The sequence below is a fragment of the Marmota monax genome, unplaced genomic scaffold, assembly GCF_021218885.2.
Source record: "Marmota monax isolate L192 unplaced genomic scaffold, Marmota_monax_Labrador192_F-V1.1 WCK01_AAM20220418_F8-fsc00276, whole genome shotgun sequence".
Lineage (NCBI taxonomy): Eukaryota > Metazoa > Chordata > Mammalia > Rodentia > Sciuridae > Marmota > Marmota monax.
This window is the reverse complement of record NW_026695204.1, coordinates 459,983-477,711: the sequence shown is the minus strand read 5'-3', so window position 1 is coordinate 477,711 and position 17,729 is coordinate 459,983. Positions and strand designations below refer to the sequence as shown.

The 17,729-nt window shown below is 38.5% G+C and overlaps 1 protein-coding gene across 3 annotated transcripts in view; it reads left to right on the top strand.

Annotated features, from left to right (window-relative positions):
• The first annotated feature begins 7,759 nt into the window (after window positions 1-7,759).
• Window positions 7,760-17,729, top strand: part of Rev3l (REV3 like, DNA directed polymerase zeta catalytic subunit) — a 184,880-nt gene continuing 174,910 nt past the window's right edge. Inside the window, exon 1 of one of the 3 annotated variants that reach the window (XM_058574388.1) lies at window positions 7,760-8,320. In XM_058574388.1, the coding sequence (XP_058430371.1) occupies window positions 8,182-8,320 (139 nt within the window). In that variant the 5' untranslated portion in view covers window positions 7,760-8,181. The remainder of the gene's footprint in view (window positions 8,321-17,729) is intronic. The other 2 variants (XR_009225459.1, XM_046429923.2) reach the window with 2 other exon arrangements.

Genomic DNA, 17,729 nt, shown 5'->3' with positions numbered 1-17,729 from the left:
CAAGGAAATCTTTACAAGGAAGTAGCATTTTGGCTAAAACTTGAAAGGTGAGTAAGAATTTTACCAAAAGAGGAGGAAAAATATTTATTAGAAATGCAGGGGCTAGGGCTGGGGCTCAGTGGTAGCACACTTGCCTGACATGTGTGAGGCACTAGGTTAGATTCTCAGCACTACATATAAATAAATAAAAATAAAGATCTATCAACAACTAAAAAATGTTAAAAAAAAAAAAAAGAAAAAGCAATGCAAACCTACAGATTTGTTGCTTCTTGGAAAAGAATTGCATGATAAGGAAACTAAGTATTTAGTGGGCTGGAAGATAAATGAAAAAGGGGAAAAGAGATGATGCTGAATATTTAGACCAAATCACGAGGCTTATATTTCTTCCCTTCCCTTTTCCTTTCCTTCCTTTCTTTTATTGTAGATGATAAGTGGTAGACAGATCACCTTGGAAGTAGTGTGTACAATAAGACTGGAGGAGAATAAGCCAATTAAGTGACTATTACAATAGGAAATCTAAAAGGTAGTGAAAGCCTTCAACAAAACAATGATTATGTGAACAGGAATTGTGAATTTTCTGAAGAGAGAATGGGCAGGACTTGAAATTTGCATGGTGAGGAAATTATAGCTAAGATTTACCAAGAATTTTGCTAAACATTTATTTACTTATTTATTCACTTATTTATTTACTTACTACTTCATTTGATCTTTATACTATCCTTACTAGGAATGAAAAACTGTCCAATTTGCCAAAGCTAACTTGTTTTAGGTAATATTCATCTTGAATGTACTTAATAATTGTATTCTTGGTACTTTAGTGAATTGGCTTTTGGTGAAATGACTTAAGAAACTAAGGTAAGTATACTATTGTCCCTGTTTTATTGAAGAGAAAACTGAGGTTCATAGAAACTAAGGTTCACCGTTATCAAAGGCAGGGCCAGGTTTATGGAGCTTGCTCTTTAAATCCCTATGAGGCTTATAGTTTAAAGCAAACAGAATAATTTGGGATATCTTGTTTCACCTGTAACATGCTACAATGTTCATGTTCTTAAATCAAGAACTAAACTTAAAAAAATAGAGATACAACGAAATAAAGTTTAAAATCTAACATAGTAAAAGCATCATAGTTCACTATGGCAACTTCCTTAGTGTTTCCTAGGGGCCTTTCTTCCCTTTCCGCCAACTGATGAAGTTACAACTGATGAAGTTAAGATGATACTCTGCTGCTCTGTGGTTATCTGCTTCCCTCTTCTCTATAGATACATATAAATACTTAAAAAAAAATTATCAGAAATTGCCATCTAGAATAAACTCCTTTTACAGAGCAGAAAAAACAAACTCACTTTTTCCTGTTCTCTCATAACACACTTGACACCAGATGTGTAGGGATTTTTCCCCAACCGCCTAGCAAGCAGAGGACCCCAACAGGGTATCCTCTAATTCAATTCAATTCTGACACTATCTACCTGGAGGTAGTATAAGATGCCACAGGTGAGGGCTCAGCCACCAAGACTGCAACTCTTACACCATTGCCCTTCAGTGGCCAATAGCAAGATTCAGGTTGTTGTACTTGTATTGTTGACTGGCTTTAAGTTCTTCTTTGGGTTCAATTAATGTCCTAGAGTGGCTTGCAGAACTTGAGGAAACATGTAGGTTCACCAATTTATTATAAGGGATTTATTACAAAGGATACTGGTGTACATCAGATGAAGAGATGAATAAGGCAAGATATGGTTGAAAGGGTATGAGGCTTCCAAGCCCTCTGGGCACCTCACCACTCAGGAACCTACATGTGTTAAGCTCTTGGGAAGTCCTCTGTCCTATCCTTTTTATAGAGGCTTTATTAAACTGGTATGACCATTAAATCACTGACCATTGGTGCTCTAGTCAATGTCCAGCCCCTCACCACTACCCAGAAGTTGGAGGATGGGACTGAAAGTCTCAACCCTCTAATCCTGCTTTGATCATTCTGGTGGCCAGTCTATATCTATAGCTATATATCTATATCACAACATCACAAACACATAAAACTCATGAATTACCTTTAAATGTTTATCCCAAGAATTTGTTTCACTATCAATGTAGGTGGTATTATTTCTCTGACAATGGAGGGAGGCAAGATCATCATAATTCTGCTGTCCTGGGCATGAGAATTAGAAATCCTTTAAACTCAGCTCTGTTGTATTTTTATTCTGCTTCAGAATTGCTAATGAAAACTGGAGAGGGCCTTTCTCACATCTGTAGTTGTCATGGTTCATAGCTACAGTGGATTCCACTCTAGATCAGTAGAGAGCAGTAACTCTTCCTTTTTTGCATTTAGAAATTATTGGACATTTCTGATTGTCACAGTAGTAATGTAGTGCCCAGGCAACATGAATGTGGATGTAATGTCCTGTATGGAGAACTGTTTCACCAAAATGTCAGAAGGTCCCTTGAGAAACTCGGAGATCAGGGCCAACTTCATGGGCAGGCAACCTGTGCAGCCACACAGGGCCCAGTGCTTGATTTAATGTTCATTAGTCACCATCTTGAAACTTTCTAGTTTTTGTTTGAATGTCTGTTTTATAAGTGAAGAGCAGTGGTACAATAAAACATACAAATAGAGATTATATGCATCTTTTCATCCTTGCCTCCCCCTTTGCATATAGTCTTTATGATGCCACATAACAGCAGGATTCTGGTGGACTTATGAGGTGTAGGAACTCAGAGAGCCACAAAGTGGGTACAAGAAAAGCATGTAATATTTATGACTGAGTTACTAGAGGTGCAGACAGTTCCAAAAAGCTATGCTCTCCATAAGAACCAGAACTTGCTTTAGGTGCAGAAAGAAGGCCACAGTATGCCAAGAGATACAAATGAACAAAAATATTCAATTATATCCTTTCTTACTCATGGGTTACTTCTCTATATTAGCCAATTGTTGAGAGCCACAGCCGAAGGGGCCCCAGCAAACTTCCAGCTGCCGGCTGATGATTGGCTCACAGCCGCCCCAGCAACATCTAGCTGATTGGCTCCTCGGCCCCAGCAACATCTAGCTGATTGGCTCCTCTGGGGTGATGCTCATTGGGCTGTTTCCCTGCCCTTTCAGACCACGGAGCTGCTCATTGGGGGACTTTTTTGGCTCCGCCCACGTGACCCAGCCAATCGGCCTCAAGAGCAGGAGGATTGTGGGAGGTGGAGAGAAGCTTGTGTGGGAGAGAGAGGCTTGTGGAAAGCCGGTGGTGGCAGTTGAGGCTCTGAGGGTTTTTCCTGAGAGGCTGTTTTGTTTGGCGTGTGTGGTTCTAAAAATAAAGTTAGTTTCTTTTGACAAGTGGCTCCTGATTGTGCCCAGCCAGACTGCGGCAGCCAATCATTTACACTGAAGATAATTAGAGAAACAAAGAAAAAGAAAGAAAGAGCAAGCAACCTAGGGTTCTTTCCTTTCATTCTTTTCTTGCTCATTAGTAAGTAGAAGGTAGTAATAACTAGAAGTAGAATTGTGCATATGAAGAAGTAAAATAAAAATAGTTGAGTTAGTTTTGTGCAGAGTTCACATTGTTCTGGTAGCAAAAGAATACATCTGAATGAATAAGCTACGAAACACCAATTGTGTATTTTGGTGAGTGAAATTTTGTATGAGTGAAATGCTCTCGTATTTGCCCTTTAAAATGGCATTGCATAATATAAAGATGAATGGTAAAATTTATCCTAAGAATTTAAAAGTTTAAGTTTTTTACTTACATTGACATTAAAAAAGCACATTAAAACACTATAACTAGAAGGGGAGAAGAGAAAAAAAGCTAGATATTTTAGGGTAGAAAATGGCACCTTTTTCCTGCCTTTTGAACAAGTGGCCCTACATTTTCAGTTAGCTCTGAAGCCCACAAATTATGTAGCTGGACATGACTGGGTTAGTTTAAGTAGCAAGGGATTAATGGATATTATTTAGCTCACACATCTCTTACAGAGCCAGGGAATCATAGCTAGAAACATCTAGGAAAAAAATCAAGCCAGGAGGAATACCCATCCCACGAAACCCAGCATCAATTGGCAGTCAGTACCTATGACTCCAAAGTGAGATGCTACAACTCCTCCCTAGCTACCTAGAAGAACCAGACATCACCATGGTGTTTGCCAGAAGATCCTGTCTTCTAAGTATAGTTGAAGTGTATCATGTTGTTCACTTTCACAAACACTTCTCTTTCAGTGTTTTATTGTTGTTGTTTTCTACTGGGGATTTAACCTAGGGGAACTTTACCAGCTCTTTTCATTTTGAGACATGGTCTTGCTGTGTTGGCCAGGCTGGCCTCAAACTTGCAACCTCATTCTTCAGCCTCCTGAGTTTCTGGGGTTACAGGCATGTACATCTGCACTCAGCTCACAAATATATCTTGAATGGGTACATCTGATTGTTGGAAACTAAGCCATAAAAGCTAGCTTCTGGTTAGCATCATTTTCAACTAACTCACATTCAGTGAAGTCACATTAGTAGCTTTGATTACTATGAAAATTTGTAGCCAATGTTACAGATTAGGATCCTCCCTTCCCCAGCTGTTGTTAAACATTTACCAGCATACAACTAATCTCATGGCAACATTCTAGCTGCAAGGGAGTCTGGGAAACAGTAGTTTTTTATTTTCCAGATTCTAAAGTACAGAAAAACAAGATAAAGAAGATAAAGGATGTGTATTGAATAAGCCATCTTATAGTATCTGTTGCAAAACTATGGCCTTTAAAAAAAAACAAAAACAAAAAAAAAACAGTACTAGGAATTGAACCCAGGGCCTTGCCCATGCCAGGCAAATGCTCTACTATTCAGCTACATCTCCAGCCTTTTTTATTTTGAGACAGGGTCTTGCTAAGTTGCCCAGACTGACCTCTAACTTGTGATTCTCCTTTCTCAGCCTCCCCAATAGCTGGGATTACAGCATTGCTTTATATTCTAGTTCATAAATTGCCAATCGCCAGATGTTAGTTAAACAATATTGGTACAGAACACAGAGCAGGCTTTTTTAGTAAAGGCATGAGTATAGGTCAGTGAACTAGAAGAATGAAGAAAATGTTAATTGAAATGTTTTAAGTACATTTTTCTGATGCAGAACTATAAAATCCATGAGGATAAAAAGTACATTTTTCTGATGCAGAACTATAAAACTATAAAATCCATGTCTCTTTTGTTTCTCTCCATATCTCAAATTATTTAGCAAATAATAGCCAATCCAAAAAAATGAGGGGAAAAAAAGCATTAAGAATATTAAAAGAGTTCAACTTTGGCATTTCTCATATGTATAGACAAGGTAATTTCAGGTGACTTTTATTGTTTTTAGAGGAGTTAGACTTCCAAATGTGAATTTTCACCCACGAAAAATCTGACAAACTAATCTGACAAACTAATTTAGCAAGAAAGGTTTAAATTTTGTATCTTAGACTCAAAATTTTAGGACTCTTTCTTACTTCAGGAAGAGTATGTTTATAAAACACAATTAAGAGTGGCCAATTACAGGACTGATGTCAGGTTTTCAATTTGAGCATCAACTTAAACTAAATTACACCCAAGACATACAGTATTCCTAACATTCATGCTGCAAATGTTTTTAAGAGTGAACATTCTTTCCTTGGAGTTCTAGAAAACTCCAAGGTTGAAATTGCCTTTTCTTAAAGTAAATTCAAGAGGTAAGGTGATAGAAACCTAGAAACAGCTAAACTGTGAGATTTTTTTTGTTCATTTAGGAATAGTATAAAAATTATGAATATACTTATTATGATACATAGGTTCTTAATTTTATGTTGCTAAGAAACATGGGTGTGGCTGATAGGATTGCTAACAATACAGATTTTCAGACTCCACCCCCCAAAATGTAATTCAGTAAGGACCAAAATATTACATTTTATAGAATACCCTAGGTTCCACAGAACTCCATGAGAATCATTTGTATTGTGCATCTGACAATGAGCTAAACATAATATTAATCAAAAAAATGCATACTAGAATATAGACAATTTTGGGGGGGCGGTGCTAGGGATCAAACAGGGCTTCGCACATGATAATCACATTTTTTAATCACTTCTGTAGGCTCCTAAAACTTCAAATCAATTTTAAGAGATTTTGCCTCCTCAAACTGTTATTAGGTAATTTCCTGTATATTAGTAGCAATCTTGTCACCTATGTTTATAATGATGCTCTGAGGTTAAGAACTGCAGGCTAATTTACTCTGGGTTAATCAGTCTCAAATCCCTTCAAGCATAAGTTCTTATTAGCATTTGTATGTTGTGGAATTTACAGACAGTTTCGTTTAGCGACCTGTCCCTTTGAGCCTTGGATTTTTCTATTTGAAGACCCACAATGGTTCCAAATGAGAAGCTCTCAGTAACCAGTAAAATGCACCTGTATAATACATAAGCGTGAAAAAATGATCTTTATTTTTGAAAGACTGAAAACGACTGCCAAGAATCCTAATTTGGTGGCAAAATTCGAACGTAAAATCGTGGCTTCTGTCTCCCATCGCTTAAATCGTTTTTGGGGGAAGAAATCCTTAAGGTGTAGATTCTACGAGAAACCCTCTCGTTGAACATTCGAGAAAAAAGACACAGAAACCAAATCATTTGTCCAAGGTCACGCCCAATATCAGTGAACAAGCCAGACAAAACACATCGGTTTCAACTTAAGAGGCAACCCAACAGCAACTCTTTTTATTCCCTAACTGCATCGCTTCATCCTCTCTCGATTTTTGAATAAAGTTGTTTTGTATATCGGTCCTTCCCCTCTTTTTTGCCTTTACGCCATCGGTAGTAAAACCTTGCACAACGTGTTAATGAATAACACTGAGAATCCATATCTAACGCGGTGACTTTCACGGGCCTTTTTCTTTGGCCAAAATTTTCTCTTGAAAGGCTCTTAATCCTCATTCCGCCAGGGGAGGAGTGGAGGGAGGTCACTGGGAGCTGACAAGTCCTTACATGTACTTGCGCGTGCCCGGGACGCAGCCAGGCGCGTAGAGGAGGAAACCAAGGATATTCTAGGGCGAGAGGGAAGGCAAGGGGCGGGAGAAAGCACGGTGGTGGGAAATCCCTGTGTACAGGATCGGCCAACCCCAGGCAAAGCTGGGCAGAACTGTGCGTGAATAAATCTCATTAACTGGCCAGGCACAGACATTGCAGCAGGCACAGATGAGGGGGCACGAAGGGGGAGCGCGGCGGCGGTCCTTCTATGGGCCGAAACCCGCGCTCGCGCGCCCCCGCCCCTCGCGCGCTTCCCCAGGGTCTAGCGCGGAGCCGCGCCGTTACCTGAGAAGGGCCGGCTGAGCCCGCGCCCGGCCCCGCCCGTTTCGCCACCCGCCCTCCCGCGAGGCCGCAGCGGCACGAGATCTGTGTGCCGCGCCTCCCTCCTCCGGCAGGCGGGTTCTCTTACCTTGTGAAAAATTGTCTCCGCGGCTCCCCCCGCCTTCTTTACAGGATGTGAAATGGCGGTCGGCGAGGCGAGCGCGAGTACTGCAGCTCCGGCCAATCCCGCCTAGCCGCCAAAACGGCCCCGAACATTGACGTGCCCCTCCCGCAGCCCCTCGGAGCCCATCCATGATATCGGTGCTCCGCCGCCCCCTTCGCTGTCCCTCACCCAGGTGGCCGTGCCCATAGGCCGAGTCATCGATTCCCCGCGCCGCGCGCCGGCCAGGCTTCCCGCCAGCCTCCTCCCTCGCTGCGTGCCTGTGGCGGGGGAGAAAACACCTCGGCCCCCCTCGGCGTCTCGCCCAGGAGCCAGCCCTACCCCTTGCCCTTCCCGCCGCGCCCCCTCCCCCAACTACTCACAGCCCTCCCTTCGTCTCCCCCCTCCCGTGACACACACACGCACACCCCTTTTCCCCTCCCCCAGTGGTTGCGTCCGTGACATCATCATCATGGCAACAAGAGCTGCAGCCTGGGACCGAGGAGCCCGTGTGATTCCCGGCGGCGGCGGCAGTGGCGGCAACACCAGCACCTGCACCGACGATCGCGCGAGGGCTTCTTCTCTGCTGCCTCTCGCCGGGTGTTCCTGAGGAAGCGGCGGCAGCAGAAGTAGTGCCTACACCGCCGCGCGCGCCACCGCTCTTCTTGGTGTCTGTGTGTGAGGGGAGGGGGCGCCGCCGCCGCTGCGGAGGGAGCCGCCGCCGCCGCCGCTGCTGCTGCCACTGCCAGGTCGCTAGTGAAGGGGAGGCGGTGGCGGCGAACATGTTTTCAGTGAGGATAGTGACTGCCGACTACTACATGGCCAGCCCGCTGCAGGGACTGGATATCTGCCAATCCCCCCTCACCCAGTTCCCTGTCAAGAAGGTGCCGGTAGTTCGAGTCTTCGGAGCGACCCCGGCAGGTAAGCGGGCGGGAGCGGGAGCTGGCGGGGCGCCGGGGCCGCCCTCCCCGCCGCGCTCACGCGCTCACGCCGCCGGCAGCGACCCTCTCCGTGGGTCGGTCCGCGTTCTCCCTCCTCAACACCCTCCCCGCCTTTTCTCCGGTGCGTGACAAGAGGCGCAAAAATGTGGGTTCGCGGAAGCGCTGCGCCGCCCCCGGGCGGGGAGGCGCGGAGTGTTTACACTGCGTGTGGCGGCAGAGGGCTGGAGCCACACTTCGGGTCACGGGCTCGGGGAACGGGTGCCGCGAGACCGCTCTTTCCCCGGAGGTTGGGCCAGGGGGCCAAGCCTGGTCTCGGTGGACGTCTGTGAGCGACCCTGCTCAGAGGTCGGTCGCTGGTGGGGCCCTGATCACCCCGTGCGTCTCCCAGGTGCCCCTTTCTGGAAATGGTTTTGAGAACAGAGGGGGAAGTGCCAGCTCTGTTGTCAGTTGCTCCCCTTCGCCTCTTTTCACCCTCGCTCTCCTCTGCCCCTTCCGGAGATGCTTTGGGCTGTTGGAGAGTGGCGCTTGGAGCCAGATAATCTTTCTCATTGAAGTGACCATGTGGCTCTGCTATGAGCGCTGGTCGTGACTGCTTAGAGTTTAAAGCCTCAGCGTCTGGGGACATGGCAGCATCCTCAGGTGCAACGCTTTCAGAAAATATGTGTCCATGGAAGTAGGAAATGCGTGTTTATGTTGCCCAATGTGAAACATCAGACCTAATGGGGTGAATTTATGGTGATCCACAACCGAACTCAGCAGCACAGACATTTTAAAATGCCCCTAGGCTGGGTTGTAGGATTGCATTTTAAATATAGGCATTAAAATGTTTTTTTTCACAGACACACACATAAAAAGATAATATTTTGAAGAAGGTTTGGGATGGGAAGACAGCAATGGCAGAAGCCACGTTCTCAAAAGCTCCTAGGGGTTTGGGGTAATATAAATAGCATAAAGACCAAATTTACAAACCATTTTTAAATTGTTTTTGCTTTTTTAAAAACATGCTTTGAACTGCTTACATGAAATAATGAAGCTGCCTCCTGGAAAAGGATGTTTTTACCTCTAGCTATGTATTGTCCTATGGGATTTTAGATAGCGTTTCCCACTTGATGCTCCTTGCCCTAATCACCATTCATCTTATTACTACAGTCAGTTTCTGTGGACTACCAAGATAATAGCACTTCCCCCAAACACAAGCACTTATTTCAAGCAAGTATCTTGTAGTGTGAATTCTCTTTGTTAAAAATGTCAATATCGTGAGATTTTTGTAACATATTCCTTTTTAAATAGTGAAAGATTTATGAACCTTGGAAGATGGGGAATTTGAATGCTGTTAATAATTTGTAGAAAATATAACACTTGAAACTTTGAAGTCTGGAAAAGAGAGGCAATAAAATGTTTTGAAGGATAGGTCTTCTACCCTTTTAATATAGTGGTGCTGTCTTTGTTTGATTGGAATTTCAGTGTAATATACTATTTGTTCTCACTTCAGATGCAGAAGAAGGATAAGATAGTGAAGTTGATATAGCTTTGTTCAGCCAGATTTCCAAATCGCAAAGCAACATGCTAATAATATATTGTGCATTTCTGTGTATTAATGTTTGTATAGTTTGGGTTACTTTTCTACACAGTTTTTTCTCCTCCACATAAGTCATTAAATATGTGATTTTCAAACTGTTTATAGGAAAGTTTTGTTTGTGGAAATAAATCTCTGTATAAGCTAACAGTAATTCTATTATGAGAGAATATTCCTTAAAAATAAAAAAAAGATATGCTTTAGTGTTTCTGCATATTAAAAAAAAACTATTCTATGATAAGAAATGCTTATTTCTTTCCTGGACATCTCAAAATAGAGCAGCCCCTCCTTTTAAAAAAAAAAGCCCCCAATATTTTTTCATTATTACCTTGAAATGTGTAGTGTAGATGAATAAAAAAGTAAAACTTTTGTGTCCACATGCTGAAAGATACAGAATACAGAGAAACCAAAAATTCAAGTTATTAAGGATTATCAAATTGAATTTGCTGTATAGTTCACAGGTTCAAACAAAAATTTTTGTTGCCTTCAATAAGAGAAAACTTTGAAGTCCTTGGCCTGCATTTAGAATTTTTATGAATCCCACTTGCAGTTTTAGCAATTGGGATTAATGTTAATTAAACATAAAAAAACTGTAGATTTTCTATTTTATAAGTCTCTAAAGAAAACTAGTACAGGCTATCCAGTAAATAAGGCTGAATGCTAGAATTTTTATGAAGACAGATTTATTATTTGAAAAAGCAAACTGTTTATATCTTTACTAACAAGTCAAATAAGTTAATGCAAATTTGTAATGTATGATAAACCTTTGTTTCATAAAATGCCATAAATACGTGTATTCATATATAGGAGTTACTTTTGGAAGTTTTTAATTCTTTACCTTGGTTTGGAGAAAAGATGTTTTTAAATTGAGTTTACTTAACAAAGGAGATCCTGAACAACATTAACAGAAGAAATTTTCTCAAATGTAATGACTGTTTCAAAATGGTAAATTCTGAACTGATTGGATTAATACATTTGTACTAGTACAGTTTTCTATTATTGCATGAAAAGTATTTTTCTGCTTTAGAAAACAGTCCAGTTGACTTCTGGTTGTCCTGTGTTTTGGGGACATCTTTTGGTAATGTAAAAATAAATTAAGTATCTTAGGTTGAAAATTTTCCATATCATGAGCTGGTGAAATTTGAAAAGGTATTTTTAAAAGTGGCACATTAATTTTGAATGGTAAGTCCTGAATGATGATTTAATCTCTTGCTGAAGGAGGGTTGATTCTTGAGAGTCACTTACATTTTATTCATGTGAGTGGTGGAATTATTAGTTTTTTTTAAAAAGCCTCTGCTTTTCTTGAACTCATTTTAAAAATGTCTTGAATGTTGTTTTGATGTTACTGTGTCTTGAGCAGTATCATTTTTGGAAAAAATGTTTTTTTTCCTTTTATAAAGACATTTTTAGTAACTTGTTTTAATGGAGAGAAGCAAGGTTATGAATAAAGTGTAGGAAAATATTTTTTCATTTAGATCTGAATATGGGCGTGACTGCTTAGGAAATTTGTTTCACATAAAATCCTGAGGCTTCATTGTGAGGACCTGACTCAGGTGGACTTGAGACTTGTCTAATTTCCACATCTCAGTTCTTGCTTTGTTGCTTGATGTAACTTACTTTATTCCAAATTTCAACAGTTCTCTGTTTTCTCAGCACCAGGTTAAACAGAATTATCCTTTCAAAGGGCTTGCCTGCTGAGATGCAGAGTAGGAGTAAATAGAGGGTGTGAGATGTTCACAAAGCTAATAATTAAACCAAGTAGGCCAAACAGTCTATAGAGGGAGCTGCTTGTCTTTAAGATTACTATAAGGAATTGGTTACCCTTTCCTTCTGCAAAATCAATTTTAGCTTCAAATATCTGTATTTTCCCAATTAAGTCATCTTCCAATTTCGTGACTGTTGTGGTAAATTGTTATAAATTCTGACTTTCAAACATGAAGTAAATTTTTTTTAACATAAGATATTTGTAATTCTGAGATGCTATATAGGTGCTTATTTGAATAATATGTATGTTGTTTTATTTTATAAAGTTATCTATAATAAACTACCAGAATAATCTCAGTTTCTTTGGTAAATTGGTAGATTGTTAAATAAATTTGATATGAATAGTTTTAAAAACATAGCATTTACCAACAATTCAGATTACGAAAATTATTATGATCAAAGTCTAGTTTGTTTATAACTTTTTATTTGCTAGATGATTTAAACATTTTACCAACACATCATCTCAAATTGGTTATAATTATTAGAGATTTTTAGGAATACTGCAGATATTTAATCACAAAATGGTCACTTTAATAGGTATTTGAAGTCCTGAGTAGCAAATTTTATTAGCGTTGTGTGAGAACCTACTATGTATGTCAAGTTATTTTGGGGGAGATTTTATTAAAAATAACATTACCCTCCAGAAACTCACAGATGATGGTCATGTAAAGGATAAGTTGAAGATAAAATGATTTGACTATATAGTAGAAATGTGTGTAAGATATAGTGGAGACTCAAAGGAAGACCCAGTGACTTCAATGACTATCTGATAGATGAAATGGGATGTCAGGGAAGGTTTCATGAAAGAAGTATGGATTAAGTCTTTTTAAAGAATTTAAAATTTTTAATAGAATAGGTGCAAGGTAATTCACACATATATGAGAGATGCGTGGCGGGGGAGAGGGGCGGAAGAAACTACTCTCTGCAGGGCAGTTTGGCAGTGTTTATTAAAACCCTTGAAATTTACCTGTTTGGCCCCCAGATCCTAGTTTTATAGATTTTAATGTAAGAAAATAAGTCTTTTGGTAATATGATTGTCTTAAATTCTTCTACTTCTTTTCTTTATCCATTCCCACTCTAGTCTAAGTTACTAGCATTTTTGAAAGGGTTTACTACAGTAGCTTCCTAGTCTTGGTTTATCCCAATACACTCTGTCCCCTTCTAACCTGATTTCTATACTATAATCAGATCTTTTCAAAACATAAATCAGATATCACCCTACTGTATGCTCCAGGAGCTATCTATTATATTTAGAATATAAATAAAACTTTGTGGTGGCATCTAGCTGGCTAACTAGGTCTTGCATAGTATGGTCCCTACCTTTCTGTCCAGTCATGGCTTCAGCCATATTCTTCTTGCCTTGCTCTTTGTGTTCAAGCCACATTGGCATATTTCAGTCCCTTATTCTTGCCAAACTCCCTCCTGCAATGAGGGCTTTGTACCCGCTGTTCCCTCTGCCTAGAATGTTTTCCCTTTCTTTCACCTAAACTCTAATTTGTCTTTCCTCAGGGAAGCCTTCCCTATTGTAGACTCTCAGAGTTACACTGACTCTCCTTAATAGCACTTGCTATGGTTGTAATTTTTTACATGTTGGAAATTAACATCTGGTTTTTCTCAGTAGATTGTAATCTCCAGAAATGCTGGTAGTTTGTTTCTTTTTGCTCACCAGTACAAGTTAATACCACAGGGCTCAAAACTTGAGCATTTTCTGCAGGAATTAATCAGTAATTAATTTACAGAAAATGCTCAAGTTTTGCACAGAGAGCAACCTCAAGTTTTGCACAGAGAGCAACCCGATAGCCAACAGTTGGGAAATGGTTGCATAAATCGGGCATATTATTGTAGTAGAATATTATGCATCTGCTGTCAGTATGTTATGTGAAAACAAAAATCAGTTTACAAGTCACTAAAAATGCAAAAAAAAAGTTCATCAAAGTATAAAGGTTGATTTCACCCTAGAAGGTGTATTTGTGTTTTCAGATTTTCTACAGAGAAAGTATTAATTTTATAATTTGTAAAAAACTGTCCACATACAATTAAGGGAAAAACCTTCATGATTTTCTAGATAAGGTTCAGAAATAAAGTTTAAAAAAAAAAAAAGGCATGAGGTTCATTATGGTCTCAAATAAATGTCAACCAAAGTTCATGCATGATGATAGTTTGATCTTGATTATATAAATTCAGTTTTCAGATGACAAAATGATTCTTATTGGAGTAAGCTAGTAATTTCTGATTTTGTTGTATCTAATTATAAAGTGATTTTAATTTTGAAATGGAGTAAAGGCCAGAATTAACACACATATACAAGAACTTAATATATGAAGGTAATACAACCAATGTATAAAGTGGATACTACTACCTTTACCTATCAATAGGGAAAAGAGTAACTATTTAGTAGATGTTGTTGGAATAACCAGCTATTATTTTGAAAAATTAAAAAGTTGGCTTCCAGGGGAGTCAAAGATTTAAATGTGAAACAATTAAAAATATAGGACAATTATTTTTTATGCAATCCAGGAATGATGAATGCATTTCAGCGTATGGAAATACTGAAGTTAGATTGTTTGATTTTATGATATAAAAATAAAATTCTGCATAGGGAAAAACCAAGTTAAAAGACAAAAGACTAGTAAAACTTACTTGTACTCTTTTCACAAGGGATTAATTTCTCCTAATATACGAACAGTTCCTAGCCAAAAATCCAATAGAAAAAAATGAGCAAAGAGAATTTATATGAAAAGATATATACATACTCATAATAAAGATGTGAATTAAACCTACAATAAACTATTTATCATACGTAAACTAGCAAAGATTGATTATGTGGTATAACTTGGGCAGTGTGAAAGGAAGGGAGAATGAGCATTCTCCTACATTGCTAGTAGGAAATATAGTGTTCTTGTTCTATGGAAAGCAATTTGAAAGCTGTTTTCAAAATTAAAAGTATACATTTATTTTAAATTAAAAATTTCATTCCACGATCTTAACTTTCTAGAAGATTTATGTGTCATATAAATATGTAAATATTTGTGAGAGCATTATTTGTCATTGTAAAAGATCGGAAACAAAAAATCAGTAGGAGAGTGGTTAAATATATTACCATATGTTTATTCAATGAAATATTAGGCAGCTCTTAAAAATAGTGAGACGATACTATGTGTATTGCTTTGGTACCATGTCTAAGACCTGAGAGAAAAAAAGCAAGATGAAAGATATCATTATGATCTATTCAGTATGTTGCCATTTGTATGGTTTATATAGAGAAGACAAAATGTGATACACACACACACACACACACATATACACACACATATATATACACACATATGTATACACATATACACACACATATATATATACATACATATATATGTATATACACTTATACACACACTAACTATATATACACTCACATATATATGTATACACACATATACACACATGTATGTATATATATACATACACACATATATACACACACATATATATGTATACACATATACACACATATATGCACACATACACATACAGTTATCTCTGGAAAGATATGAAAATTGCCTTCAGTGTGTAGACTGGCTTACCTAGAGGACAGAAGGAGACTATTTTTTAGTATAGTATACAAAACAGTGTTTGGTAACTTTTTTGATATTTTTAATCATGTACATATAATATGTATCAGAGTTAGTATTTTTAAATTGTAATGTGCTAATAGGGATTGAAGTAAGAACAAAAAATAAAAGGCCATAATAGTTGCTATAAACAGTTGCTAATGATTACTGCAATACTGTGTTTTATTTTAGATTTTGTTAGAGTTTTCTAATTCACAGTTTTCAGATGATGTTACATCATTCACTGGAGGGTGGCCCTAGTGAATTGGGTTCTGAAGAAAGGCCTCTTTGGGGTTCCTGTTAACCGTATGATGAATGACAGCCATTCTGTTCTTTTTGATATTTTAAGTTCATCGAAGGAGGTGTTTTACTAATTAGGATTTACCTCAGCAGCCAGCCAAAGACTGCAGTTGCCTCTTGTGGAAATAAGATAGTGGAACGGTTGTTAGAGTTTGTAGTCCCAGGTGCCTAAGCAGCATGCTATTCAATTCATGGTGCAGCCCATGGATGATGAGCAAAAGGGAGGAGAAAGGGTGCCTTTGGGATAGGCCCAGCTCTAGACCTGCCTGTCTGTATTCACATCTATTGGATCCTGCTCATAATGTGCAATTGATATACTGTTTTAACTTGGTGCAAGTCAAATAATATGATAATAAATAACATATAATAATCAGTTAGTGTATGTGTGTTCTGCAAAAATAACCATCTTTGTTTCAAAATATTGTTCTTAATGTGAAAACGTTTGGATTTAAGCTGGGCGTGATGGCTCACACCTGTAATCCTAGTGACTAGAGAGGTTGAGGTAGGAGTATTGCAAGTTCACATCTCAAGGCCTTGTCAATTTAGTGAGATCCTGTCTCAAATTAAAAAAAAAAAATTATTTTTTTAATTTAATTTTATTTTTTTTTAAGGCCTGGGGATGTAGCTCAGTGGTAGAATGACCCTGGGTTCAATCCCCAGTACTGGGGGGGGGGGGGAGAAATAGTTTACACTTAAATTTCATTCATTCATTCATATTATTATGAATTTCAGCATTATATAGGTCAAATATATCTACCTTAATATTTTAAACGTTTTCTTCTGTAATTACGTGAAGAAAATATATTTTTTTTTTAACCAGGCACCATGTAGATGCTTCCACATGCCCTCTTGTCCAAGGTGCTGAACAAATTGTTAGTTACAATGTAAAAAAAAAAAAAAGGTTAAGAAACACCATTCTAGTCAAATCCTCTACAAAAAATAGATAAATATTCTGTATAGGTAGGCTCAAGGATTTTTCCAGTGTCCAGTAGTTGGTAGGTTTGGGTCTGGATTTGAAAACTGTGGACCTTGACTCAGCTCTCAATGCCTCACACTGGCACCCCAAACCTAAGGAAATATTGGAAGAAGGCCTTGATGATAATTAAAAGATAAAAACGTCAAGAACAGTGGAGCACACCTGTAATCCTGGAGGCTGGGGAGGCTGAGGCAAGAGGATCGCAAGTTCAAAGCCAGCCTCAGCAACTTAGTGAGGCCCTAAGCAACTTAGTAGGATCGTGTCTCAAAATAAGAAAATTAAAAAAGGGGCTGGGGATGTTAAGAACCCTTGGGTTCAATCACTGGTACCAAAAAAAAAAGACAAAACTAAAGAACCCTGGAGAAGTTATTTAAAAGAACTGCACATACATAGTTTAGAAATCTTCATGGGCCTCTGTGTCTAATAGTGATTAACATATTCTTGTAAAATAGATTATATAAGATTCCTTTTGTGATGATTGTAGCTGTATTTTTAAAGAAAAGGATAATAAAAGATGACAAGAGGAAATGAGGCGAGATGTAAACAAAAATGGATTCTACTGACCTTTCAGATTCCTTTGCTCTAATTAAGTCTTTCATCTTATTTTTTGATTGGATTAGAATTTTTTCAATTAAAGCTAATGTAAGTGAAAACTGAATCAGGATTAGCCTTAAATAGGTTGGGTTCAAGTATAGTAGATTTCAGAGAATGTTGCCATTGTCCTTAGATTTTTCAAAGAAATACTTACATTGATTGAGAGAAGAAATATGCTGGGGGTATGTCACTTTGGTACCTAGCTGACATTTTAATACCATACTGGTAGTAAATAAGAAAGGAAATAATGAGGTGTAAAGTACAATGAACTTTGGATAAAACTAAGTTAACTTGTGTTTTCCAGGTAAATATAGCTTAGACAAGAACAGGCTTCTTAGACAATTAGAAGGAAATCCATTGTCTAAATATGTGGATTTAGTTTTGAGAGCAAAGACAATTTTTAACAAAACTAAAGACTCTCTTAATGACAGTCTCTTTTTTAATTTTTGGGTGCTTCCTCCCCCACCCCTCATTTTTTTTCCAGATGATTTTCTGTGTTTCTTCTAATTCTCTGTAAATTTTTAAATATTTCATTTTTAAAATAAAGCGTATTTCATTGCTTAATTAGTAT